General features: G+C 50.7%; 10 protein-coding genes across 10 annotated transcripts; 7 read left to right on the forward strand and 3 right to left on the reverse strand.

Annotated features, from left to right (window-relative positions):
• Nucleotides 1-435: 435 nt before the first annotated feature.
• BX661DRAFT_31674 (uncharacterized protein) lies at nt 436-2357 on the forward strand. Its single transcript, XM_051539062.1, has one exon. It carries the CDS (start codon nt 505-507, stop codon nt 2251-2253), a length of 1749 nt encoding a protein of 582 aa, XP_051390896.1. The 5' UTR covers nt 436-504; the 3' UTR covers nt 2254-2357.
• Nucleotides 2358-2931: 574 nt separating this feature from the next.
• On the forward strand, nt 2932-4381 carry BX661DRAFT_31703 (uncharacterized protein). Its single transcript, XM_051539063.1, has one exon. The coding sequence runs from the start codon at nt 3430-3432 to the stop codon at nt 4294-4296; it is 867 nt and encodes a 288-aa protein (XP_051390897.1). The 5' UTR covers nt 2932-3429; the 3' UTR covers nt 4297-4381.
• A 181-nt stretch (nt 4382-4562) lies between these two features.
• BX661DRAFT_183674 (uncharacterized protein) lies at nt 4563-5732 on the forward strand. The gene is given in 2 exon segments (XM_051536276.1): nt 4563-4872; nt 4889-5732. 2 exon segments carry the CDS (start codon nt 4813-4815, stop codon nt 5525-5527), a joined length of 699 nt encoding a protein of 232 aa, XP_051390898.1. The 5' UTR covers nt 4563-4812; the 3' UTR covers nt 5528-5732.
• Nucleotides 5733-6075: 343 nt separating this feature from the next.
• BX661DRAFT_213588 (uncharacterized protein) lies at nt 6076-6721 on the forward strand (the record flags this gene model as incomplete). Its single annotated transcript, XM_051538741.1, has 1 exon — nt 6076-6721. One exon carries the CDS (start codon nt 6076-6078, stop codon nt 6694-6696), a length of 621 nt encoding a protein of 206 aa, XP_051390899.1. The 3' UTR covers nt 6697-6721.
• A 580-nt stretch (nt 6722-7301) lies between these two features.
• On the forward strand, nt 7302-8445 carry BX661DRAFT_171529 (uncharacterized protein; the record flags this gene model as incomplete). Its single annotated transcript, XM_051533712.1, has 4 exons — nt 7302-7527; nt 7756-7781; nt 8057-8086; nt 8149-8445. The coding sequence occupies 4 exons, from the start codon at nt 7302-7304 to the stop codon at nt 8443-8445; spliced, it is 579 nt and encodes a 192-aa protein (XP_051390900.1).
• A 4511-nt stretch (nt 8446-12956) lies between these two features.
• On the forward strand, nt 12957-14516 carry BX661DRAFT_31723 (uncharacterized protein). The gene has a single exon (XM_051539064.1). The coding sequence runs from the start codon at nt 13187-13189 to the stop codon at nt 14180-14182; it is 996 nt and encodes a 331-aa protein (XP_051390901.1). The 5' UTR covers nt 12957-13186; the 3' UTR covers nt 14183-14516.
• A 1444-nt stretch (nt 14517-15960) lies between these two features.
• On the reverse strand, nt 15961-16318 carry BX661DRAFT_183679 (uncharacterized protein). The gene has a single exon (XM_051536277.1). The coding sequence runs from the start codon at nt 16289-16291 to the stop codon at nt 16070-16072; it is 222 nt and encodes a 73-aa protein (XP_051390902.1). The 5' UTR covers nt 16292-16318; the 3' UTR covers nt 15961-16069.
• Nucleotides 16319-18613: 2295 nt separating this feature from the next.
• On the forward strand, nt 18614-19943 carry BX661DRAFT_213597 (glycoside hydrolase superfamily). Its single transcript, XM_051538742.1, has one exon. It carries the CDS (start codon nt 18808-18810, stop codon nt 19471-19473), a length of 666 nt encoding a protein of 221 aa, XP_051390903.1. The 5' UTR covers nt 18614-18807; the 3' UTR covers nt 19474-19943.
• A 2017-nt stretch (nt 19944-21960) lies between these two features.
• BX661DRAFT_171533 (uncharacterized protein) lies at nt 21961-23250 on the reverse strand (the record flags this gene model as incomplete). The annotated part of the gene is made up of 3 exons (XM_051533713.1): nt 21961-22220; nt 22431-22695; nt 23077-23250. 3 exons carry the CDS (start codon nt 23248-23250, stop codon nt 21961-21963), a joined length of 699 nt encoding a protein of 232 aa, XP_051390904.1.
• Nucleotides 23251-23856: 606 nt separating this feature from the next.
• On the reverse strand, nt 23857-26270 carry BX661DRAFT_183683 (uncharacterized protein). Its single transcript, XM_051536278.1, has 3 exons — nt 25123-26270; nt 24860-25102; nt 23857-24821 (listed from the first exon to the last, which is right to left on the reverse strand). Exons 1-3 carry the CDS (start codon nt 26257-26259, stop codon nt 23946-23948), a joined length of 2256 nt encoding a protein of 751 aa, XP_051390905.1. The 5' UTR covers nt 26260-26270; the 3' UTR covers nt 23857-23945.
• Between the last annotated feature and the right edge of the window lie 688 nt (nt 26271-26958).

A 26958-nucleotide genomic window follows, 5' to 3' on the forward strand; every position in this document is an offset into this window, starting at 1 on the left:
GGCCACAGACAAACAGCAATAAGGACGGCAGATATGCACAGCAGCCATCTGGTCATACTTGATCCTCTAGCTGACAGATCGAGTGCTTGGGTTTAATTATACTAACACCCACCCTGGCAGAGACTTCCACCACCAGGCAACTAGACACAGGCCTGAGTAACTCTCCAACCATGCAGCTCCTAGAATAATTTTAGTTATAGGGGCATGTAGCCAGATTCTGAAATAGAGCCTATGATGGGCAGGGTGGCGCAGTAGACAATCAGTCTTATTTATCAATTTTAGTTTTTGTATTTTATTTGTTTAATATCTCGCTGTGGGTCTATTGTCTCTCAGAATAACAGCTTCAGCAATATAAACATAACAAAAAACCAATCGGACATTCAATTGTTATTCTGTGTGGCGGCCAATACAAACTAAATTTATTCAGACTGGCAAGTGATTTCTAAAGCTAGGTTGATATGGTCTACGACTATAAGGAGGTAGTGCGGAAGCGAGTCAGCAAATATGTGGTATCTTAACCTCATAAATACAAAATTCATTAAAATTTTTCAAAAATATTTTAATCGACATCCTACAGTATTAATGTTTTTTCCGACAACGTCTGTGCAAAGACCCCCTAGACCATTTGCATCCCAGAGTGATATTTGTGTTGGACTGGACCATCCGATGTACACTTTCAGCGCACGGCAGGGGCACAGATGGCCGTACACAGTATGCACCGCCAATGCAGGCGAAGATAGCCCGAGAATAGAGTGCAGGCATAAAAATCAAAGCTGGGATTCAGAATCACCCGGGGCAGCTTCCAGCACAACGGTAACGGCTGGAACACAGGACGAGCTTGGAGTGCTTGCCGAGCTCAAAATGTACTTGGGCGAACGGCTGGATGAACAATGGCTGGTTTTACATCAAATGGCGCAGTGTGTAGAGGATATAAACCGACAGCTTGGCACCCTACTGTTATCGCAGCAGCAGCAGCAGGGCGTATTTCCAGATGCCGAAAATGTATTGGCAATTAATGGCCTAGGCATATGGACACAGCGCATTCCCATGGCCCAGCAGCAGTTTAAACACCAGCAGCAGCAGCAGCAGCAGCAGCAGCAACTGCCCGTGCGGTTTAATCCTCAGACGCCAATGCCCGCGGTTACGCAGCACGCCAGCATGGCAGCCAGTACCATTGCGCTAAGAGTGCCGTCGTACTTGGCCGAGCTGCAAGCCAAGCCAGCATCTCCACCTGTGGTGAGAAAAAAGCGCTACGCCCCTCTGGCTATCCGCGGGTTCATGAACTCTCACGAGCATGTGCTACCATCAGCGGCAGCAACAAAAGATTACATGGCTGCTCATGGCTTGGTTGGTTCAGGCAACAATTTAGCACATATTGCCGATCAGACACAGCCGCTGATGGATTGCGGCCACCGCGAGTTCATTGGTTCCAATTGGCTTGCCACAGCTGAGCGGGAGCATGTTGGCAGCGACAGCTGCAGTGAGCGCAATGCAACACTGGAAAATACAAGCTCACGCTTAATGCCAGTAGTGCACAAACGGCCGCCGCCGCCTGCGCCGCCACTCCCACCTTTTCTGCCTGCGTCAAAGCCGGCTGTGAAGGCTCCGGCTTCAAAACCCTACGGACCCGGTTTTTTGCACCCAGCAGTTCCGCATGCTCCCGATCTGCCACTGCCCGCAGCCACGCAAATAGATCTGGTGTCACAGCCAATCAACCGCAGCCAAGCCCTCACTCCACCAGCATTATCCTTGCGCCAAGCGGGGCCCGACCAAATCCAGCGTTTTTGCTCGAGTTTGCCATCCTCAGTTGCTGCACATACACCTGCTGCTTTGCGTGCAAATGGTTCTTCCACGTCAGCAAAGGTGGAGGCGGAGGGCAAAGCTGCGACGGATGCTTACTCGGAGCTTGATAAAAAACCGGCGACTTTACCACGTTCATTCGCAATTAGCGGTGACAACACTGCCAATAATTACTCAACTCCATCTGTGTGTCCGACATGCTCCGTGGGCCGCGCGGCCGCATTGGCCACTGCCAGGCTGACACCCGCTGACAATCAGCACGACCAAGCTCAAGCTCAAGACCGAGACCGAGACCGAGACCGAGACCGAGATCAAGCCCAAGCTCAAACTCGAGACCGAGACCAAGCCCAAACTCAAGACCGAGACCAAGCTCAAGCTCAAGCTCAACCTCGCGCTCCACGGTCAATTAGGTCGGTCATGGAGCTTGCGCGCATGTTTGACAGGCCAAATTAGAACCATTTAACGCATTCGCTGTTGCTTTAAATTAAAAGCATTTTGTGCACATAATGAAATGATACGATATCGCCCAATGTTATTATTTGCCGTTTACATCGTGGATTTCCTTGATGTTAATTCGGTTTTCTTTCTTTCTCGCATCAGCCATCTTTTTATAAACATTGAATCTTTTGAACTCGGAGTTGCGCGCGGCTACTTTGTCTCTATTTTCCGTCTCGCCCTCAACCACCTTTGTTTACATTCATTTTCTGATTCATCTCTGGACAACAAACGAGATCTCATCATGGTGTTGATGGGGCTCATTGTGCAAGGCGATGCAAACAAACGCAAAAGTTCGGCGCGGAATTGAACCAAAACATACGCAGCAATATGAATGGATTCAGCTCTTGCAGTCGGCAGAGCGCAGTGTTGCCCTCCAAAGTGGGGACTAACAAAAATAGTCTTAATTTTTGTTGTCCCTCATCCTCAGAAAATACAATAAATCAATAATGTTGCTCCATGTTTTTTTTTAGCTTCTGCACGATTTCTATAAAAAGACTCGCCTGCTTTATTTTTAATTTTCAATTTCCATTGTCCATCCTTTATTTCTCTTTTTATCATGGCAAATCTCTGGTCCCAGTGTGCATATTGCACTCGTAAAATAATAAAATAAACTATATTGCCGTCGCACGCTGCTGCCGCTGCTGCTTCTGCCGCACACAAAAAGCCGAAATGCAAATGGCTTGATGTATCTACACCAGTTTAAAAAATCGTTTCATTTGTTATCCGAATCGGTGTGTAATATTTTTTCTCTTCCGTATTTAGCATATTTTTAAGCAACGAGCATAGCATAATCACATTTGAGTTGCGCATCTGTTATTGTTTTCTTTCTTTTGCACTCTCGGATTCTTTGTTTGTATTACTCTCTCCTCTCTCTCTCTCTCTCTCTCTCTCTCTCTCTTTCGCTTTTATTCTTTCATCGTTTGTTTCTTCTTCGTTACCACTGTTATTATATTCAAACACTGCACTCGCATACATACATATATATTTTTCTTATCCGCACGCTTCTTCTCACTTTGTTTTGCAAGTACACTACACAACACTGCACTACACAACACTATCCACAGCAGGCAACAACCAACAATCACCCACACGCACACGCAAGCGCAAAACGCCAACCCATTGATTTCCACAATGAAGCTGCCGTTTTTCCGATCGAAGAACTCGGCATCGCCAGCTAAGGGCAAAAAAAACGAGCCTGCAAGCCCTGGATCTCCGCAGCACATAGTCAGCAACTCAAACGTATCGACAGCAGCGCACAGCACACACCAGCACGGCGCAAACTACACCTCGGCCAACCCAGCAACGTCTGCAGTGCAGGCGATAGCCGGACAAATGGCCGAGATGGAGTCATTTCTGGCAACAATCGACGGTTTCCAAGACGAGGCTCAGCGGCTTTTCCCCGAAAACATGGCCTTGGGCCAGATCCTTAATGAGCTGCGCGAGGAGTGTCGCCGCCGCGTCGACTACATGACCCGTGTGTCGGCGCCGCCTGCGTGGATGGGCCAGGCGCAGCACGAGAGGCGGTCGTCGTCGTCGTCAACCACCATAGCCGCAGCGGCTTTGGGCACGCCCCCAACTAGCAGCAGGAGCAATCGGCGCGCGATGACTGCAACCGCGCTGCCGACAGACAGGATCAATGCGACCGCCAGGTTTTTGGATGGAGATGTGTCGCCTTTGTCAAACATCACAGTGACCTCCAACGGCAACACGGCGAGCAGCGCCAGTAGCAGCAGCAATGGGAAGCAGGGTAACAGCAACGCTGTTTATTCAAACAAGGGCAACAGCGCCAGCAACACTTATTTTTCGCGTCATCACACTGCAAGTGCTGCCGTCGCTGGCTCTGCATCAACTCAAACTCTGTTGCTGCTACGCGCAAGTCAGCGCAAGCTGTCAACCGAGGCACCCAGAGCACCCCTCCGTCGCCGTTGTCATCGCCAACATACCTTCAGCCTTTGTCCCAATCACCAGCGCAGCGGCAGCGGTAGTGGTTGGAACTAGGCGCGATGGGCGTGCTGCCGAGCAGCGCCGCAAGAATCCGCCTCAGTCAATGTTTATCTCGAGCTCATCAGTAAGTAAATGTTGTGATTGTATTTATGACATATATGCAGTAATGAGACACGCGCCATTGTTATTGTTAGTATTAAAAGTGTGTCCCTGACAGCCCCCTTTCAGCATATTGCGTGGATTGTGCGGCTGTCCCTGTTTTACGTTTAGGATGTCCCTCTCCACATTCTACGGCTATTCATTGCCATCCCTGTGCTCCCTGCTTTTTGCTTTCTGCTTGCTGTTTGCTTGTCAGCCTGCTTGGTTGTTGTGCAAGTGTTTTTCACCAAGTGAGCAAAAATAAGCAGTTATTAACTCTTCATTATTTCACATAATGTGCTTTTCAATTTATATTTGTCGTAGGCTGTAGACATCACGGCCAGCGCGCGGACAATCAATGGTGGCAGCAATAGACAGGGCAGAGTGTCGTCGTTTCACACGGGCAGCCAGGGTAAATTTCCTCGCGCGGCAATGCTCGTCCCCAGCACTGGGTCTCCGCGGATCTACAAGCAGCGCACGCCTCAACCGACTGTTCACGCTGCCGCAGCTGATGACCGATGCGTCACCAGGAGCCGACACATCAACGCTGCACAACCGGCGATCAGCCAACACCATGCGCGCCTTTAAGCAACACCCAATGCAGCAGCAGCAAAACCAGCCGATGCCGCAACATCACCAGCATCACCAACATCACCAGCAGCAGCAATTGTCTCAGCGTACGCAGGTGCAGCCTCTGTCCGCGCCCGCTGCGTTCCACCATGCGGCCAAAGCGGCGACGGCGGCGACCAACGACTACGTGCTGACAATCAAGCTGGCTGGGCACAAGACCGAGGCCACAGTGTCGTCAGCACTGCAAACGTCGCTTGTGTCCTTGCCGCTGGCCAATATCCTGGGCGTGATTGTGAACCCAGTTCCAGCCAACTCGCGCGTCTGGGCCAACGGCGGCAGGAGCTGGCCAGTCATTGGCGAGATCATCGGTATGCCGTTTGTGTGCGGCAACATGACTTTTACGCACAGCTTCAAGGTCGTCCAGGGCAGCGCCGGCGCGAAGGACATGCCGCGCGATATTATGCTGGGCAACGACTTTTGCATAGGCAATAAAGGTCGCATTAAAGACAACCACCTGCATCTGGAGCAGTTATGTATGCCCATCACCGTGCCTGTGCGCCAGATCACTGCCAGCTAAACTAATATCGTTTTTTCATTGTTGAGTGAACTCAAGCAGGTGTACTGTTTTAATGCTTCTTAATTTTTCACTTATCTGTGTGTGTATGTGTGGAACGGCAAAATATAAATAACTACGTTAATTTGATGTGGGGAGAGGAGATACTTCTGAGATATGTACACATGGTCTGGCCAATAGTATTCTTTTCTTTTTTCTTTTTCTTTTTTGAGTGCCATGCATGAATTGTGGAGAATAAAATAACATGATGAGGCGCTGAGACATATCACATATTATTATGTAAAATAATAGCTGATATTGTTTAATTCATTTCCATTTTTCGTAGAGTCATCGGATATACACGCGTGCGGTTTTATTTTATATTTTTTGCACAAGTTAGCGCATGGCACAGCAATGCTCAAAGGAAATGCAAGGATCGAGAGAAGTATTGCGAGTTGCACGATTGTATTCCTCGTATTCTTTCATACTTTCATATTACATGCATGTAAATTAATTAGCTTATTTCAATATTCCATACGAGGTTTCATCAATTGAAGAAAAAATAAATTACAATGACTGCCAGCGATCATGATATTTCCAGCCCGACCAGCTCAGTCGGTGCAGAGCCTCGCGCACCAGCGCCAGAAGCAGGGTCGAAGCCACAACCAATTCAAGATTCGAAGCCAGCACACAAACCAAAGCACAATAAGCAGCAAAAACTGCCTACCGAAGAGAAAAAATCTAAACACAGGCCTGTCCAGTCCTTCGAGCACGTTTTCTCAGAGTCCAAACAAAAGCTCCCACCAACGCCATCACTTCCCGAACTGAATCTGACGACTTACCCGCGCGAGCTCGCCCATAAGACATACGCCCAACGCTACGCTGCCTCCTTCGGCGATGCCAGCGACTTTAGCGACACGGAAGATCCGTGTGCTGATGGCGTGCCGTCAACTGAAAATGCGAAAGTGCTTGAGTTCCATCCAGCTGCCCAGCGCCAACCAGCCATGCGCGTTGGTGCTGCGCGATTGAGCGAAATGATGATGTATGGCCGGCGGTCAAACCAAACGCAGCCTGTTGCTGTTGAAGCATTGGCAGTTGAAGCGGCTGCAGAGGATGCCAAGAAAAAAGAAGCTGCAGTGAAACGCCGTAATCGACGCAAGCATAACAGAGACTCGCAACCTGCCGATGGCTAGAACTGACTGATTCAACGTCAGCGGCGCAGATGCAACAAATAATAAGCAGCAGAACCTGCAGAGCAAGCAGGCTCCGGCGAGCGAGTGCGGCTCAAATAAGTCCTCCGAACACCTGTCGCTTATCCTGCAACCGATGCCATCGACAGATATTCAAGAAGAGGAATTCAACGGTCTTCTTGCGCGCGGCGCCCAAGCGGACGAAAAACAAAGAGCCAAAGCCGATGGCAGCACGCCCTTCCATACACTCCTCCAGCTTCTCCAGCGCAGCGACAGTAAGCGAGATCGCGAAGCCAAGTTATTCAAACCCATCATCATCTCTCCCAATCCACAAACAAACGACCAACCCATCTGCACAATGCAACCACCACCGATGCATTTGCATTCGACGGAATAGACGAAACCGAAGCACAAAGTGCGAGTAAATTTCCCTTTTGTTGCTGTGCTCCAAGATACTGTGTGGCCATCAGCTTTGTGTTTGTCCTCATGAGCGCCCTCGTGGGCTTTTTTATGTGGCCACGTATCCAACCTTGTCAATTAGCAGCCTGACCGCTTTGGCGCCTGCCCAGGTAGTCTACGACACAGAGCGCAGCCTTTTTGGTCTTGAGATGCCTTTGGAGATCAGCTATGCTATTCGCAGCGGTAACTTTTACCCGCTTAAAATTTCCCGCGTCCATGTACTCGGCTTTGACGGCGTAACAGGCAACAAGATCATTGATACAAAATTGGGCGAGCTGCGGGTGGATCCGCTGCGCATGCAATTTCATCAGGGGAACGCTACCCTGCATTACTTGACATCGGATATGACTGACCCAGCACTCGTTGACTTATTCGGTAAGTGCGCACCAAAGGACCAGCTGAGGAAAGCCAGAATGAGTGAGGCTTCGGGACAAGGAAGACCAGGGGCTCTGACTATTAGGTTCCAAATTAGAGTGGAGCGTATAACCTCGGGTGGCTCAAACAGCCCATCGTCACGCTCAATCAGAATATAAATTGCCCAGAATAATAAAAACATTAAATAAAATATGAATTAACTAAAATCAGATTAGATTGAAATAATAGATGTGTACTTGTGGAAATCTCCCGAGGTTACTCTTCGGCCGAGGTCATCTTGTATGTCCCGTAACCGGCGCATGATACTCTCCACGTGGTGCGCTATCGACCCACCATCGGCGCGCACCACGCCCTGCTCGACAAGCCCATTGATCCAAAGCGCAATTGTCGAAATATCCTCTCGAAACTCGCGTGCTAACGTCGGCAAACTCAGCGCGCGCTCCGGACTCAGCACAACATCAATACCAAACAACAGCGCGTCAATAACTGGCGGCGTCAACAATGAACATGCCTTCAACATCTTGAACAGATCAAAGAACTCACGGTTCATCGTGATCAGGTGCGTGGCACTGCCCGCCGCAGTGTACAGGATAATCGCAGTGTGTTGACGTACCGCTCCAGCTGGCTCATATCGCGCCGCACGTCACTGGTCGTCATCGGCGCCATGTCGCTTTTACCAAACTGCGACATGAGCGGAAAGAAGAACGCTGGGCCGACGGTACTTGCGTACCGCTTTTTCTCAGCGGATCGCGTGCCGGCCTGTGGCTTGGCGGCTACCAGGTCCAGTCGCCGCGACCGCCTGGTGACTGTGCCCGAGCCGATAATGCCACTGTCTTCTTTGATTTTGGGGCTGGTGGTCTTGGACACATCGGATATCTTGCCCGCATGGAATCCCCCTTTTGCTGCTTTTGGTGGTGATTTGACCCGGCCACTAATTCGTCCTCCATGCCGGACAGCGTGAGGCAAGCCGTGGATATAGCAGCGTAGACAATCTCGCGGTCCTTGAGCGTCAAATTGCGATCACACGCGCGATCCGCCAAAAACGGCCCCACAGCCTCCGGCGCCCTCACTGCCAAGGCAACCAACGCGCGCACCCGCTCGTGATTCCACTCACGATCCAAATCATCTGCGCCGCGATTATACGTATACAGCACACGGTTGGCCACTGTACCCACCACTCCCGGATGGTCTTCTCGATGCCGCCTCAATGCACTGCGTCAATGAAAACAGCCCTAGCTGAACCATGTCGAGCCCTTTCCCTGCGTGTCTCGCATGTAAAGAAGACAGTCGCGTAGGAACATTGGTGCGCGCGGTTTGACAAAGTTGCTCTGAAGGGGGGATTCGCCTGTGTCTGCTGTGAGGCTGCTTTGGCGAGGCGCAAGTACCTCGAGGCCATTGTATGCCCGCATAAATGTCACCGCCTGATCTACAGCGCTTGCTGGCCCCTCCTCCCCTTCCTCGTCGACTGGCAGCAAAGGGTCCGTATTGGGGGCCGTTTTTTGCATCCACTGCTGCGCAATGGGCTGCGTATACAGCCGCATCTCTGCAATGTACGCTGCACTGGCCCTCACCTCGGGTGGACCACTCTTCGCTTCCCGCATAATATCGTCCAACCCAAAATCCAGCCCCTGCTTCTCCTGATCGTACTCTTCGCCATAGAGTTGCTCTTTGAAACAACACAGTCGGCAACCAGAATCCCCGACAGCCTCGTCACGGCCATGGGCGCGTCGAGAAACCGCGGCACCGCGTGCATAAATTCCGCACTGGAAGCTACTGCCTGCGCATCTGACTCAGACAACGCCCCGATGCACATCATAACCAGGGCGGTCATGGCCTTTATCTCCGTTGCACCGCATGAGTGACGAAATCAGCCATTGACCATTGCGGAATAATCACAGAGATCAGCGAATCTACCAATAGTTGTGGATACACGCGGCTGGGCACGCCCTGCGGCACAACATCCAAGCGCCCTGAGAGCATCTGCAACGCCAGTGCCAGCGCTTGGAAAAACGCCAAAGTTGAAGACGAAGGAAAACAATCAGTAGTTATTGTTTTTGTCTGGCCATAAGGGCAGAGACAACCCGCACAATGGCATCAGTGGAAACATCGCGTCCAGCTGGGCATGCAGCAGTGTGCAGATCGCCAAGGATACGCGCTCGCCCAGCGCGTTGCCGACAGTCGGCTGGGCACTAAGTGCCATGCTGAGCTGCCTGGCGACTCCCGCAACCATGCGCGCCCTGAATGGAACCAGAACCAACCCGACCGCGCGAGCAACTGCCTCCGCCTCCGCCTCTGCTCGGCCACCAGTACCACTGGTATCCTGATCACCATTAAGTAGCAGTCGCGAGGCAACCTCAACGCACAAACTGTTGATCTGCCCGACACGACACATTTTGATCCACAAATCCACGTTAATATCGCTTGTCTCATCAGCCGGCACTACTGCTGCCATTTCAACAATGCAACGGGCTAGTCGTGCAAAATACACAGCGGCGTGAGTGCATGGGGTATTGTTCTGGGGTCAATGCGGTTATATACGCGGTCAGGCACGCTGCACACCAATTGCACGTACTCTGTCCACTCAACCCGCTGTGCTGCTGTGCTTCCGGTTGTGGTGGGTTGTTGTTGGATGCGCTGTTGGGATCGTGCTGGATCAAGTATACCATGTTCAACCGCTTGTTGCACCACCCATACGGCCATCGATAGAGAACTCGTGTGGCTCGCTCGTCCTTGGAATACACCCAAGGCTGACACAACCAAAGACCAGGCAACTGCTAAGTAGCCATGTTTCTGCTGCTGTTGCTTGTCAAATTCTAAATACGGCTGGACGAACTGCGCGAAACCATCTGGGTTATGCTGTAGCTCTACGGATAGTTTGGGGAAAAGACAACGCGTAAACCATGTGCCAAACACTGCAGCACATAGGTGGCAGGCAGCTTATCATCGTACTCATTGAAGAAGGATATCAATGACTGTGAAAGCCACCAGTGTATCCACCAACTGTGCTCTTCCTGAGGGAGTTCCAAAAGATACTTCGGCTCGGCTAAGCCCAACGCCACCAGCGGCGCTTCCGCAATAGCGGCTATCAGCACAAGGTTCTTTGGCATACCATTGTCGCCAGTATTGGCCAGTGCTCCGTCCTTTGAAGCATCTGATACGATCTGCTGCGGTAGTAGTGGCATTTGCGCGATCAATATCGGTGATTGGGCGGATTAAACCTGTTCCAGGTGCTTCTGATAATTCTGAAATTCCTGGAATCTTTATAGTTATCGGTTCAAAGATGCAGAGCCGTTACTGAGGATTAGGCCGCTTTGATGGTCTTTCAATTCTGAGAAAGCTGGTCTGGTGGTCGGAGAAGCGTTGCCTTTGGCTATAAGTTCTGGTGCTGGCGCAGATGTGGTTACACCAGTTAGCAGGTTTTCTAGTTTCTGAAACTGCTGTTTGATCGCAGCCTTGTGTATCATTTTAGATGGAATTGGACGGTGGTGAGGAGATATTGGATAATGTAAAATGATATTTTATAGGTTGAATTTTTATTAGAGAAAATTTTTTGCTATTTATACATTGTTTTGTCATCTTTGACTTTTGGTACAAAATCATTTTTTAATTATAAATATAGTCCCGTGATATTGCATTCTTTTTTTGGATCATTGCGAAACTCAAAAAAGTGAACGACTGCATATTTTCAGCACTGCAAAATTTTTCTAGTTAACCCAACTGTCATCTTTCATTCTCTATCTACAAAAAAACATTTTATTACCCTTCTCTCTTTAAGTTTTACTACTATATTTTTGTTATTATAACTATGGACAATGCAGTCACCCAGCGCGTGCTCCAGGCACTCGAGCTAGTCTACGGTGCCGACACTCCGATCGACCAGCGGCGCGCGGCCGAGGTAGTCTGCCACAACTCAAAGACGACGGCGAAGCGCCAGCCTACGGCCTGCACCTGTGCACCCCGGCCAACGGATACAACGCAACAGCGCGGCACTTTGGGCTACAGCTCCTCGAACACTCGATCAAACAGCGGTGGACGGGCGGCAAATCTAAAGCCAAAACCCAAACCCAAACTAAACTGACACTGGATGACGGCCTACAGCTGCGCGACCGGCTGTGGGACTCATTGCCCTTGGCTGCCAGGCCAACACGATGGAGCCGCAGTACATACGCGAAAAGCAGGTCACGGTCATGGTCATGCTGATTATCCGGATCTGGCCGTCCATGCACTGGACTGACCTGAGCGCGCAGTTAATGCACCTGTACAACATGTCTGAGGCACACCGGGAGATGTCGCTGCGCATTTGGCGCACGCTTGGCGAGGAGATGTTTGTATATGACAGGGATGCCACGGCGACTGTGCGCAAGCACGATCTGACCAACGGCATCGTCGGCGCGCTGCTTCCTACAGCCGTCGTTGCTGAGATGTACCCCAACGGATACCGGCTGACGACGACTTGCCCGATCCAAGGCGCCCGGCGCCAGCGCCAGCGGCAAGAGGGCCGTGGCGATAATGGTCGAGCCTGGCAACGACGACGGCTGGCTGCTGCGGTGGATCCAGCATGCGTGCGAGGTTGCGCAGCAGTTCGGGCAACAGCAGAGCGCTGAGGCACAGCTCGTGTCGTTGGTCGATACAGTCTCAACGTTTATGGAGTGGGTGCCATCAAGGCGCTGGCTGCCACGCGCTTGTCCCGCGGCTGGCGGTGCTGCTGCACACAAGCAGTGACCAGGTGCGGCTGCGTGTCACCAACGCGCTGGAGATCCTGTCACGCCGCTCATCGGGGTCATTGACGAGCGTGACATCGTGCTGCACCAGTTTGCGCAGGCTGAGGCCGGCTCCGCCCTGGCGGCCATGGCGCATGCGTACGCCTCGACGCTGGCGCCGGCGGTCGACGACGCATGGGCCGACGCGGGCGAGGCGCTGGCCACGGCCAAGGCGCTGGCGTTGGCGAGCAGCAACCTGGTGACGCGCATTGGGCGCGCAAAAAGCTTGAGGCCAACAACCTCGCTGCGCCGCAGCTGCTGCTTGAGCTGCTGCTGGCGCTGGCGCGCGACCCGCGGTACACGGTGGCGGCGCAGGCGCTGAACAGCTGGACGGCCATCATCAGACACCCGACGCTCAACAAGCTGCCGGCCGTCGTCGCCACGTTCCAGACGCTGACAGAGCACACAACAAAGACGCTGTTCGGCGTGTGCCACCATGCTGCGCTGGTACTCAAGCGCGGTGGGGTCGAAGCGGCCGGCATTAGCGACGACGAGGCCGACCTGTTCGAGTCGCCAGCCGACCTGCGCACGTTCCTCAACAACGAGGTGCGCGGCCGGTTGCTGGCCATTATACGCAGCATGTGCAACATCGACCCGGCCGGCTTTGTCGGGTGGATCATGCCGTCGCTGCTGCCGGTCTTTGCGCCCGCGTCACCGACGCCTGTTGTCGAGGCAGCCTTCATGATCGTCGACTCGATCTTGTCGACACTCGACGACTTTGAGCAGCGCGCGCTGGCCGATGGCGAGGGGGACTCTGTCATGGAGCAGATTGCACAGGCGCGTGCGCCCTGCTACCAGCTCGGCCACCAGGTTGTGCAGTTCGCGACGGCCAACACAGCGCTGGTGACGCGGCAGCTGCAGATGCTGCCGTCATTCGCCTTTCTGCTGCGGCCGCAGCGATGGCGGCCGGCGACGAGCCGCGCGCGCTGCTGCTTACAGTGCTGCAGAAGTGCGTCTCTCATCTCAAGTTTAATCCGGCGATCGGCGACGTGCGCGAACTGCGTGCGGTGGCGCGGCGCTCAACGGCTACGCTGGTGCGGCTAGCGGTGGCGATCCCCAACTCGCTGATGCTCATCTACAGCGACCTGTCGCAGCTGGTGCAGAGCCGGCTGGCCGACGCGCGGGTGGCCGGCACGGTCAAGGGTTACCTCAGCGAGTTTCAGCTGGCCCTGGTGGCCGGTGCGTCGTGCAGCTTGCCGCAGCGCAAGGAGTTTGCTCGCCCGATCGTGCAGCCGATCATCGACACGTTGCGCGAGTTCACGCCGGCGATGCAGTCGCCAGCCGACTTTGTGTCGTTCCTCGGGCTGCCGGTACTAGACCAGGCGTGTGCCGCGCAGGCATTTCGCCGGCGCACGCCAGGAGCTGGCGCCGCGCGAGACCGCCGCAACCGCCTGTCGCACGTACTGGCAACGTTGCAGATCTGCCTGCAGCGCACTCTGGGCCATGCTGCCGGTGGTCTCAGCCTGGCCGGCGTGTGGAGCGATTACGTCGAAGACCTGGCGCCGGCGCTGCTGCTGCTGGTGCGCTGCCTGCACGCGCTGTGGAACCCGGCGCACTGGCGGCCGATGCCGTGGCAGAGCGCCCAGGCGCAGTCAGCGCTGTTCGGTGTGCTGGAAATGTCGACCGCCGAGCGCCAGATTATTGTCAGCGGCGCGTACGACGCGGCCGGCGACAGCACACAGACGGCAGCTGCAGCTGACCTTTGGCGGCCGAGGCGCGCGCCGTACACAACGCGCTTGGAACTTTCCGCGACCACGCGTACCGCTGCCTGGGCCGTTGATGAACCTGCCCGAGCTGTTCAATGCAGCGCGCATGCCGGGCCTGGCCTCCAACTTCACGGCTGCCTCTTCGCGACGCTGAGGCGCTGGCCCCGCGCCATTGGCGCTTCCTGCTGACCGAGGTCGCCAAGCCAGCGCTGGAGCCGTCGGCAACTGGCCGGGCTGCGCCGGTGCGACCAGGGCGCTGACGCCGTCGCGCAGTTTGTTCCCGCGTGGCTCGCACCACTATTTGATTTTTGCACGCAGAAGCTCAGCGATGAGTGGGCCGTGGTGTTGGCCGGCAACCAGCACGCGACCGGCGACTCGGTGGACGACGACATTGTGCGCGAGAAAATGCTGCGTGACTGGACGCGCGCCTGGAGCCACGTCATCTCCGACCTACTGACCGCTGTGTCGCTGTCGTTCCCTGATGCGACGCGCATTGAGCATGACTTGATGAGCTCAGCACGCGTCACGCTGATTGCCAGCGCGCCCGATGCGGCGGACAACAAGCACATCGTGCCAGCCAACCGCGCTCTGGGCGCTTTTATCCTTAAGTCACCATCAGCCATGCTTGCCAAAACACTAACAGCTGCGCTACGCGTGCTGCAGTTCGCCAAGGACACGCAGGCTGCCACGCGCGTGCTGGCTGCGCTATCCATGCTGGCGCCCTCCCTCGCACTGGTTGCACTAGTCCGCAGTACATGCCGCCGTCGCCAGCACATGCCTCGACAGTGAGTGCGTATACGTCGCGCATCATTCCGTCATCGCTGGGCTGCGAGACCACGTCCGATGCACTACTGTCATGGCTGGCCACCGACCTGGTATCCACACTGGTTGGTCTGTTGTGCGACCCGCATCTGGTCGACCTGCAGGACCACTCGCTCATGCCCTGGCCGACGTCATCTACTTCAGCGCCAGCATGGCCACGCGCATGCCTGTGCAATGGTCATTCCGCGGCTCCTCCGGCGCCAGTGAGACAGGTGACCCTGGAATCGCCCTGCGCCAGGCCCTGCTGCGCGCGCTCCTGCAGCTCATCCCACAGCCTTTGTCCGCCGAGGAGCTCGAGCAGACTATTGAGCAGGTCGCTGTTGAGCCCGAGGGTAAGCGCAGGCGTGCCCTGATGCGCGTTGCTCTGCAGCCTGCACTGGCTGTGGAGAAGAGCCAGATGTTTGGCGCGGAGAAAAATAAGCCTGGAAAGGCATTGTCTGGCCCATCTGCCAATGTTTCGACGTCATGGACTAACGATCTGCGGGACAGTCTGATTCGTTGTTAGACAATGATGACCAGTTTGACCTGTCTGAGATGATGCCCTGAAATATATATACTAATTATAATAATAAATGTCTATGAGGTTTAGGTTGCACAATATGGAATAGAAAAATGCATTTAAGAATGAACTGTTTGTTTTTTATTGTCTTGAATATTTAATATATTTATACGAATTATTCTTATTACACTGGAGATGTTATTGGCATGGTGATTAATTTGGATTGTGGCAGTGTTGTGCTTTATAGCAATAGCCAATCGATAAGTAAGGAGTTTGAAAGGGGCGTGACTTTGATGCTGTGGACAAATGCAGGTGGTGGTTTCCTGCTGTCTCACCTGCATCAGAACAAGGGCTGGTGTTTTTGAAGCCTGATGTTAAAGAGGAAATACTGCTGTTGGCCACAGTTTTGCATTTGTTGTTCTGAGTCTGAAAAGCCTGTTGATTGAGCCAACACGCTCACTGCAATGCTGTATCCATTACTAGAGACCATATTTAAAATGTTGAAACGCTTGCCAAAGATAGTATATATTGAGAATGAAAATGTGCAAAATGTGAACTAAATTGTCTGACTAAATTTTTTGCTGAAGGTCTGCTGGAAAAAAAAAACAAATTTCCAAAGCATTGTAAAGGATGCGGCTAAACTGGTGTTGAGCAGCCTGATTATATGGAAGTGGCTGTTGATGAAGACTTGTTTCATGATTCTTAACCTCAACATGTCAATTAACAGGGCATTGATGGTACCATACAGGATCAAATCAGGGGACACAATAATGACACCTTGATATACCCCTCCTTTCCATAATGCATATGCTTGAACATGCATATGCGAAGAGCATAGCCTTGACATGCCAAGACACCAGTCTGTCTACAGAATAAACAGTTATCATCAATGGAGTGCACAATTGGTAAAGTGCACAATAAAGAAATGAGATACATATATAAGATGAGGCTGGCCCTAGTTCTACTTTTGATTCCATTGATAATAAACACTTTCGTAAATCAACCAAACATACTTTTAACACTAATCGACTAGTACTCCACCCAAATCACCACCCTCTTATTATAACACTGGAAAAGTTACTTTGGAATGCCAAACCCAAAATGACATTTGTCTTTAAAAATAGAAACTACCATGCATTTATTAAAATAATATTTTAACATATAGATTTTGAACATATATTTAGGCTGTTTTCAATGAATTATTTGCAATGCCATTGAAATGTGCGCTATAACAACCATCGTTGTTTTAATATTTTTAAGCCGAGTATTTCTGCAAACTTGCAATTTTATTTATATGTTTCTTCAATTTTTGTACAAGAACCAATTATATTTTTGGAAGCGCATAAAATGAAAATACAATGTAAATTCTTGAAGTGAATGCTGTAATGCTCTAGAAAAATGTGGGTCTAAATTATTATATTCAAGTATCAAAAAATTACTTAGGAAACTGAAAAATAGGGTAGCGTTGTGTGGGAAGCGCTGTGAACATAATGCTGTCCCTTGATGTCAGCCAGAAATAACAGAAGCGTGTATAGCAACCATGAGGGCGATGTTGATGCTTGGGAAGGAAGATGGTAGCTTGGAATGTGTGTTGGACATCACACCCTTTGCTTACACCCTATATTTAAAATAGCAAAATATCTATATTTTTATTTTCTCCATTTTCAAACATGGCTTCTACAATATCTCTCTTCCAAACTTTGTCTTATGATGCTAAGCTTGGATAAAGGCAAACTTGTTGAATCGGAAGCCTTTGTTGATTATGTACCGCCCCAGCGCTTCTTTTGACTTGCCCAGTTCTTGGCTCTGTTCAATTCTCCTCGGCAAAGATATAAGCAGACCCATTTACATTACCAATGAAGTAGCCCCAGCCACTCGCTGTCCCTGTCGATAAGATTGGTATCCATTGGACGCTCAAATCATGCCAGAAATTCAGCAAAGTCAGCAATACTTTTTTGTCTACTCCAAAAGTAGAGTGCATGTCACTGCCCTTGGTCCGCTGCTCCTGAAAAGATGTCTTGGCAGAATATTCGACATTTGGGTGGATGATGAACAAAGGCTTTGTATGCAGATGGTTAAGCAGCTGATTAGTCAAAGCCTCGCCTGAATAACTCGCTCAAAAACTACACAATCGCAGTTATGTTGACCTTGTCCAATGAAAAGTTTTGATTGATTATGATATGACTTTGATAACCGTTTGCTTCCGCTGTTGGAGCAGATGCCAATGATTGACAAAGGCTTGTGCCACTTGGCACACTTGATTTGGAATGGATGCTGAGCGTTATTGCAAATCAGAGTCCGAAAATAAGCGAAAAAAGTTAAATCATATTCGTTTTCGGCGGGACACACCCCAAGGATAAATCGTTGTCAGTCGAGGATTAATTATAATAGTAAAATTATACTAGGGAAATGATATGTTATTAATTATCATCTCATTTTTAAATGAATTCCACAAGTCCCATGGTTGATTATATTCAAACCTAATTTCTGTGCCCTGATTTTGTCGCATTACTGTTAACCACTGATATGCAGATCATATGAGGTCGACCAAAAAGGGACATCTACAGACTGGGTAATTCAATGGTCACACGGATCAATTGAGCAGATCAAGTTTTTGGATATTATCCCTAATATAAGCAGTATTTGTTTTCAACATTATCTCAATTAATGATTTGTCAATATGCCGACCGTAATGGTATTGTCTGCACTATCGTTTGTCAGCCTTTAACTTATCGAATTTAGATAATGCCAGTTCATTACAAATAACATTTGTTTTTTATTTGCTGCATAATCGGGGGCTCCCGATTTGGCAGACCAATCATATTTTTTACTGCGCGCAAAAATGTTACTATTCAACTTTTTTTGTGATTTTCAAGGCACTTTATTTTTGAACATTGGATATTTTTAAGTGCTGCCCCAAGAATGAGGGCGTTAGAGAATGTAGCATAGTTTGTTTGTAAAATAGAAGTCATTTTCCAGTCCTCGCAAAGCATATTTGCAAACTAATCAACATGGAAAGCTCGCCATAGACCAGCAATATCTCGCTCGATCTCGATGCTGACATTATTTCTTATTTTTTCGCGGCATTCTTCTCATTATATTATATATATTCAATTCACACTTACACATTAACACTTTTTAACCATGCAATTGGCTTCGTGGCTGCTGCTTCCAAATCGGCACCAAGGTCAGTGACCATTATCGCTCTGGCATTTCTCAGTCTAATCTGCATACATCCCTCGCTCACAGTCGCAGCAGTTGATGCTCCCTCTGCGTCTTGCGGGCCATCGTCGCGCTACGTCGTGGCATACTACCAGACATGGAAGCACCAGTCAATGATGAACATTGACTGGTCCAAGATCAGCCATGTCAACGTCGCTCATGGCATTCCCACAGACTCGGGCGACTTTTCTTTTGATGGTGAGTGGTTCCTGTCGCAACTCGTGCGCGACGCGCGCAAGGAGCAGACCAAGGTGTCCGTCAGCATCGGTGGATGGACTGGCTCAAACCGACTCTCTACAATAATGCGCGACGTGCACAAGCGCGCGACACTCATACGCTCGATTGGCGAGTTCATAGAAAAGTACGAGCTCGATGGCGTCGATATCGATTGGGAATATGTCGGCCGTCAGGGCTCCAAATGCAACAAATTCTCGGCCACCGAGGACTCGGCCAACCTCTACACTTCCTCCGGGCGCTGCGCGCATCACTCCACACGCGTTTTACGCAGGAGGACAAGCTTATTAGCCTGGCCGTACGCGTGCAGCCATTTGACAACGCTGACGGCCCAATGGAGGACGTCTCGCCATTTGCCGAGTACGTTGACTTTGCATCGATTATGGCATTCGACATCAACGGCGTGTGGAGCAACACTACGGGCCCCAACGCGCCGCTTGAGAGTCAGCGCGGCCGCGGTGCGCCTTACTCGTTGAGCCAGTCCGTCGACCAGTGGCTTGCAGCCAAATGGCCCGCCGAGAAGCTCATTGCTGGCGTCTCGTTCCTTGGCCGTTCGTTGACAACCCGCAACATTATCACTGCCAAACAGGACGCCAACATGTTTGTGCCCTTTGACCGCGACATTCCGCAGGGCGACGCTGAGGACGCTCGCTGGTACGACGTGTGCGAGAACGTCAACACAATGTCAGGCATCTGGCAGTAAAGCATTTGCGCGATCAGGGAATCTTGAAGACCATCAATGGGACCGCCGACGAGTGGGTTCGCGTGTGGGACGAGAAAACAGCACGCCATGGCTGTACAACTCGCAGATGCGCCGCTTCATATCGTACGACGACCCGCAGAGTCTGCAGAAAAAGGTCGAGTATGTGCAGCAGAAGAATCTGAAGGGCATGATGGCATGGGGTCTCCACGGCGACTACAAAGACGAGCTGATGGACACCCTAAACCGCGTCGGCCCGTTGTGCCGCGGTCCAAGATTGACACAGACCAGCCGCTGACCATGTCGTCGTTGGCCTCGTCAAGTGCAACATCCATGTGGTCGCCGACAGTGCCGTTTGTATTCTTGCCAAAGACCACAGTCCAATCTTCGCTATTGTCGTCTGTGTTGCATACGTTGTCAAGCACTCTGTCTTCAGGCCACAATGAGGCAGCTCAGGCCAGCAGCTCGCGGCAGAATCTTCTGAGGCCAAATCGCATTCACCGTTAGCTTCCGCACAAAATGCGCCGGCGCCCTCGGGGGCAGCAGCAGAGTCAAACGCCACGCCTTTGTCTATTCAGGATTCAACCTCGGGACCAGAATTCTCATCGACCATGGTCACAGCCAAGGCCATTCTTTTTGACAGCATTGGTGCGCCTTACATGATGATTGGCGGCACCTCTACGCTAGTGCCCTTTGACCTGGCCGAGAAGATTATGAAGATCGTAGAAAAGACACTTGACTCTGCCACTGCCACTGCTACTGCTACCCTGGCCGCTGTGCCATCTGACCTTATGGGCACCGTACCACCTACATTCTTGCCGCCTATTGCTGAAGGCCCGCTTACCAGCGTTACTGACGATGGGTCTCTGCTTGGTCCCGTGGCTATCCCTGTAGTCGATGGTGTAGACAAGAAAAAGACGCAGCCTGTGCCTAGCTTTAACCCGCCGCAATGGGGCATGGCCACAAATATATTCGAGACTCATGCTTCGAACGTATTGACAAAGTCTATTGATTCCATGTCCAGCATCCCCAAGATTGCGCATGATCTCAACGGGCCGCCCTCTGTGTCATTGGAGACAAATTCCGGGTTTGCCGCAACCTTCTTCCTGACATTGGACCCTAACACTCCAGACAGCAACGCAAACATGGGTGCCACCACGGTCATTCCGTTTGCACAAATGATGGCGTCGGCGAGAAACGAGGCCATGCATGGCACACCCGGGACCATGGCTCTAAGCGTGGGCGCGTTTTCTGTGAGCGCGACAATTTCAGGCGCGAGCGCATCAGCTGGCTTCGGATCACTTGGAGACCATTTTAGTCTCGACTCACTGGTCGCGATTCCTATTGAGTCGTCAATACTGCCAGTCGGCGATTCTGCTAGCGCAGCGGCCGAGCCGACACTAATTTAGTAATTATTTTTTACGTTTTCCTACTTCATTTAATAATCGGGCATAACCACCATTTCTTTTTTTCTCTCTTCCTTGTCTCCTCTCTGCCTGATCACGCACACAAATTAATGTCTATTAACGCTGCATCTCCTTTGGATGTTGCAGCCCACCCAGTGGAAGGACAGTGCCTGGAATCAGACGGCTCTTTTGGAACGGAGACATTGCTGCAAGCCTAAACATACACATCATCTTCAACTGCTTCAGCGAGGGATTGGAGATTTTTGCTCGGTTCACACAACAGTGACAAAAGACGATTGGGACAAATATGCGCAAAATATGGCCTATGTCTATTGTCCACCATTAGGGAGCAAAGCGAAGGGGTAATGATGGCGTGTAGTTACTATTTCTCATTGTTAAACATTTTCATATTTTTAGTCATTGAATTTACAGCGCCATCATCCACACTTAATATGTCGTCATTTGAACACATAAAAGGTAATATATATTTATTATATATGGCAATTAATAAATAAAAGATGAGTGCCACACACACTTGCCATTATTTGTGTGCATTGGCCGCATGGTGAACGGCCGCCGCTCCAAGATAAGCATCACCCTTGAACCAGTCGGTTTACCAATAATATTAATAGCATCGCCACCATTGCCTGCAAAGCGCTCATAGTCGTCGCCATCGTCACAATAGCACCCGTAACTGTAGTCGTCGAGCCAAGCATCATCGTCGTCGTCAAAGTTCTCGCCGTCATCCTCGTGATACTCTCTTTTATCCGGCTGCTGCACCTGCTTGTGCTCCTTGACGTATTTGTGGGTGCAAATCCCGACCCGCTTACATGATCAGCGTACTGCACCAAGCCGTCGTCTATGAGTCACCCTTGAGAGAGTAGCTGATGTCATTTTTTAGCTGAGCGATATGCCACTATCTGCAAATATGTGGCGCAGGCTCGGGCAAATGTGGCCATCAGAGAAACCATGCACAGATGTAATCGGTGTAACGCTTGTCACGTGTTGCGGTGTACCAGGCAGTCAGGTGTTTCCAGACGGATGCAGTGCCTAGTAAATGGCGCTGATCGATCCTTCAAAATAATCAATCGTCTTCATAAAATACCTTGCGGGGCGAGCACAGCCCCCTGCGGAGCATTTGCAGTACGGGAAGCGTTTTCAACAGATCAATGAGCTGTATAAAGTTAAAGTCTATATATTCGACATTCAGGAACCGGATGTTGCTGGTCCATTTGTATCGATCCAGGCTGTAGATGAACACATTCTTGGGGTGGTTCTCGAATAGCTCCAGGCTATGGATCAGCGACTTTACCGCTTTGATGACACCAAGAGTAAACTCTTCCCCTTGTTTGCCCATATGAGTTAGTGACTAGTGAAACCGTTGAATCAGGCGAATGTGGGATAGCCGCAGGTACGTGTTTGGCTTGAATGTGCGGCTGTCCTTGGGCTTGGCCACGAGCCTCTCATGGATTAAATAGAGAGTACTCAAGGGTGCTGCTGTTTCTCGAGCATATAGTTGTTGGAGCGGTAGAATTATAGGGCGTGCGCAAGTACTTGAGTTTGAGAACAGAACAACCTGACTCAATTCTGGTATTTCGAGAAATCGAGGTGACATTTGGTAGCCAAAGGTACTGAGCTTCTCGAGGACAGGATACACGATGGCGCCTGCGGGGTTGGTATAAACTAGATTGCCTGCATGGTCATCAAATCGGTTGATAGTTCGAGCGAACGCAGGGTGCTCGGTTCTGGCGAATTGACTCGAAACCCAAAGCATCGGATCATGGCCGTCGTGCTTGATCGAGGTCACGCAGGCCAGCCACTGCGGTTTACGACAAGTGAGTAGGCATCGACAACTGTCTCGATGCACACTTGACCGACCCCCTTGCACAGGTCGGCGCACAACTATCCGAGAATTAGTCGTTCTGGTTGTTGCGCCTGATGCTGTAATTATTGTAATTAGTGGATATCACGGTCTTGCACATGTCGGGCACCATCTTCCTAATCGCCTTGATCAATTTATCATGTCGCGCTTGCCCAACTCGATGTCGTAGATTTGCAGTCCATACCCTCGGTCAGGTCGACGGTCAAAGTCTGCATGCGGGAAAACAAGTGTCGACTGGCCCGATACCATAATCATTTGCAATAGGCGTGCGTCAAGCGCCCTCTGCCAATTGTGCATCTTGACCCTGACTGCCTTTACCAGATGGTTGGTTGCAAAGTGTGGTGCGCCGACCGTTTGCGGCCAGAACATGAATCGCAGGCCGCTTCGCTCCCTTCCAATGTTAATGTCCAAGGTGATCTCGCTGCAGAACCGCTCAAGCATGATGCTGCGCCAGATGTGGCAGCAGTGCAGAGGAGAGTGGGCTAGCTCCATCTTGTCATCGTATCCCTCCTTGCTGCTGCATCCGACACGACAGGGCCAAGGGCATAGTCGGCGATTGTGCCGACAATTTCGCGCGACAAGTTTTGAAATTACTGTAAATGACGTTGAGCTGGCATCTTTTCGAGTTAAATAAAAAATATAATGGAGTGAAAAGCGTGCGTTTTTACTCATTCAGGTGGGCATGTGTCGGACCTTAAAAAAACTTGAGGATGGCAAGGGCGCTCTGGCTACGTGAATATTGACTTTAAAAAATGTAGACCGCTTGATCGCATGTGATCAAATCAACGGTCTGTCATGTGCTGCCGAAAAGACATTACGAAAATCAAGTGATTTCACTAAACGTGACTTGTCTTGTTTAGAAGACGCGTCGATAAATAGGGCCCCTTCGTGTATATTATCCAGCTGCAGTAACACGTCTTGTTTCTTGGGTTGAAAAAGGATATGTGTGCGTGCCGTTTACTGCACACAAACAAAATATTTGCATTCTGAGCGTTTATTCTGCTTGATCAATAATTTACAGACAAGTAATTCCCGACACATGGTGGATTGAATATGACCACTAATTACAATAAAATGTTTTTTTTTGGAAAACAGGTTCGCACTAGAATAAAAGGGGAGAGAGACTGACAAGGAAAAAGCTAAATATAAAATAATTGAATAAAGAGAACTTGGCAGTAGGCCTGCACTCACATAATGCTGGCCATGTCGCGGTGGTACTGGCGGACAAACTTTTTGAAAATGTTGTCGTACAGCAGTTGCAGGACCTCGGTGTGTGCCTCGTCCATCATGTCGACGGTATACTGCTGCGAGTGAATCAAACGCGTGATGCTCTCTGAAATGCGACCGATAAGGTTGATCTGCAGCGTCGCGCCGTCGGCAATAAAGGTCGAGTAGAAGCCGTAATAGTCCCCGCGCAGCGCAAAGGGCAGAGTTTTGAACGTCTCCATGTTGCCCAGACGGTTCAGACCAGCAGGAGTCTCAACCAGCGTGGAAATAACAGTGTAGCGCACAGGCGTAAACGGCGGGATGCGCGAGATCACCATGATGTCCTCGCCGCGACTATTGCGGCGCTCGGGCAAGTTGCCAATGACGGTTCCACCGACAGCCAGGGTGGCAATGTTTGAGGGCTTGTAAAAGTCAGCGTTGCATTGGGAGTTGTCACCGGCGTCCAGCGTGGTAGGCGCGCTGCGGCCAAACATGCGCAGAATGCCGGCAAACTTGGGAGATCCGCTGCCAAATGGGGCGGTCGACGGGCTGGCGCCGTCGGACATGCCGTGCATGTTAATACCAGTGCATGCATCACTGTTGTTTCCAGCCATATGCTGATGTTGTTGCTGGCCGGACTGGCTGGAGAGGGTGTGGCCGCCGTTGGCAAAACCCATCTCGTTGTTGCTATGGTATGTCGGCGACCCACCCATCATAGCGGCCTTGTCACTGTAGTCAATCTCTGACATGGATGCGCCGTCGCTCAGAGATGTGATTGTATCCGGGTTGCTCAGCAGGTCAGCAGCAATAGGACTGCTCCTGTTGGTGCCGTTGAGATGCAGGCGCAGGGCGTCTTTCTCACTGTACGCCGGCGCGCGGCTCGAGTAGCGCCAACAGTGCTGTCATTCTTGCTGGTATGGCTTGGAGACATGGCCGCGGCGGCAGCCCATGCGTTGGCGCTGTTTCCAACAGTGGCCAGGTTGGGGCGGCTGGACGCACCCTCGCCGCCCATATGGCTGTCTGCAGCGTTTCCAATGTCATCATCATCGTTGTTTTCGCCATTAGTGTTGTCGTCGTTTCCAAAGGTAGGCTCGTCGATGTTGTAGAAGCGCACAGTGTTGGCCTTGAGCACTTGGTACTCTTCGAGAACAGCGTGACTTCAGTGCAAAAGTTAGCGGCGCTGTAGATCTTGAGCTTTTCAAAGAGCTCTGGGTGGTTGAGCACGCGATAGAAGAGCTCCTTGCTGGCAGCGCGGCCCGAGTTGTCAGACCACGTGAAGATGTCAGACTGACGGTACGAGCGAATAAGCGGGAAAATGACCGACGTGAACTGCGACATGTTGAACAGAAGGGCGCACCACAAGAAAGAGTCCCAGAAGGGATCCTGGCCACCAAAACCCTTGTTGGTCTGCACCATGAACATGGCAATGCACACAAAGGTGAACAGGTTGTTGAGCAGAATGTCGTGGCGGATGCCAAAGGCATCCTTGATGGGCCAAATGTTGTATACAATGATGGGCGTAAATACGATGCAGTAGACGGCGGTCATTGCGTACAGCGGGAAGTACTCCCAGACGCCAACAGCGCACCGGGCGTACTTCATGGGCACGATGGACAGGTTCTTAGTCAGGCCCTGGATGACCGAGCAGATGACGGCGGCAAACATTGTTACACCCATCGTGTAGTAGACCAGATGGCGTTCAGTGATTCTGACTTTCTTCTGTGACCACCACCTGTGCACAGCGAACACGCGGGTCTGGAAGAACGTCATGTTCCGTTGCTCCTGGTTGGTTGAAATTTCATTGGGGTCGACATTGCTGCCGCTGTCCATCAACACGCCCTTTCCGTAAAGCTGTGCAGCGGTCATCTGGCCGGCCTTGTTGCGCTCCTTGAGCTTCTGGATATTGCGGAAACTAAGAATATAAAGGCGCATGGCTCGAGCCATCGTGCACGACATCCATAGCATGACGCCCGGATAGGCGCACCATAGGATGATAAAGCAGGGAAAATTGCCTGGCCACACGAACTGGAACAGGAAGCAAGAGTTGACAATTAGAATTGTGAAAGAGCCAATGCTTGTGAGCAGCACTGCGTGGGCGTTGATATCGAGCGTACGGCGGCCTCGGTAGATGAACAGCATTGTAGACACAGAGAAGATGAAAATGTCTATCACTCCGATCCAGAGATAGACGCTCCGCTGCAGTTCGTTGTTTTTGGAGGGTCGCGCCAGCGTGCCATCGGCGAGAATCTCGCTGGTGTCATTACGCTTGGAAAGCCAATGGTGTGCAAAGGACATGGACTAAATAAATAATAATAATAGTTGAGTAAAATGCTTGAGAATATGTCGCAAAAAATAGATATTAAAGAATAAAAAATAGTTATAGTAATCGAAATAGTAGAGAATAATTGAGTAATGAACGAGATAGAAAATATAAACCGAATAACGATGACGAGAAAATATTTTATTTTGGTGGGAATAAAAAAATAGCTCTAATTGCCGGCAATTGACGGATTGGGTGTTTACATATATAGCCTGAGGATGAGGAGAATTTGACATAATGATAATGATAATAATGGCACAGTGGCAAAAGGTGTGCAGAGAAACTAAATAGGAAAATTAAGGAGAGGTTGTTAATGGCGGCTGTATTGGTAGTGGTGGTAGGTTTTTTTTTGGAGTGCTACATTTCTTTATTTTCCCCTTTATTTCCCTTATTCATCAGTTTTTTTTTAATTGTTTCGTTTCATTTGGCTTTGTTAATTTTCTGCGCATTGTGTATTTGTCTTGCTGGTGATAGACAAGCATTTCGATGAATGGGGGGGTGTTTATTTTTCTTACAAAATACTTTTATTGACCTTGTCCCAAAGAATCAAACATTTCCTTTTCCTAATGCATGTTTGACTATGACAACAACAAAAAATAAACAAGCATTGACGAGTATTTATTAATTTCATTTTTTTTGGGTAGCTGAGCAACAATGACCAACAAAAATATTGG

Source organism: Kickxella alabastrina (genome assembly GCF_025024165.1).
Source record: "Kickxella alabastrina strain RSA 675 chromosome Unknown BX661scaffold_14, whole genome shotgun sequence".
NCBI classification, from domain to species: Eukaryota; Fungi; Kickxellomycota; class Kickxellomycetes; order Kickxellales; family Kickxellaceae; genus Kickxella; species Kickxella alabastrina.

Excerpts from the sequence above, each read along its gene's own strand:
- BX661DRAFT_31703 (XM_051539063.1), top strand. The coding sequence starts at position 3,430 with ATGAAGCTGCCGTTTTTCCGATCGAAGAACTCGGCATCGCCAGCTAAG.
- BX661DRAFT_213597 (XM_051538742.1), top strand. The coding sequence starts at position 18,808 with ATGGACTGGCTCAAACCGACTCTCTACAATAATGCGCGACGTGCACAA.
- BX661DRAFT_31674 (XM_051539062.1), top strand. The coding sequence starts at position 505 with ATGTGGTATCTTAACCTCATAAATACAAAATTCATTAAAATTTTTCAA.
- BX661DRAFT_183683 (XM_051536278.1), bottom strand. The coding sequence starts at position 26,259 with ATGTCCTTTGCACACCATTGGCTTTCCAAGCGTAATGACACCAGCGAG. Across the intron at positions 24,822-24,859 it reads CCAGCAAGAATGACAGCACT|AAAGACGCCCTGCGCCTGCA; the intron begins GTTGGCGCTACT and ends GCGTACAGTGAG.
- BX661DRAFT_183674 (XM_051536276.1), top strand. The coding sequence starts at position 4,813 with ATGCTCGTCCCCAGCACTGGGTCTCCGCGGATCTACAAGCAGCGCACG.
- BX661DRAFT_31723 (XM_051539064.1), top strand. The coding sequence starts at position 13,187 with ATGGCGGCCGGCGACGAGCCGCGCGCGCTGCTGCTTACAGTGCTGCAG.
- BX661DRAFT_183679 (XM_051536277.1), bottom strand. The coding sequence starts at position 16,291 with ATGGAATCAAAAGTAGAACTAGGGCCAGCCTCATCTTATATATGTATC.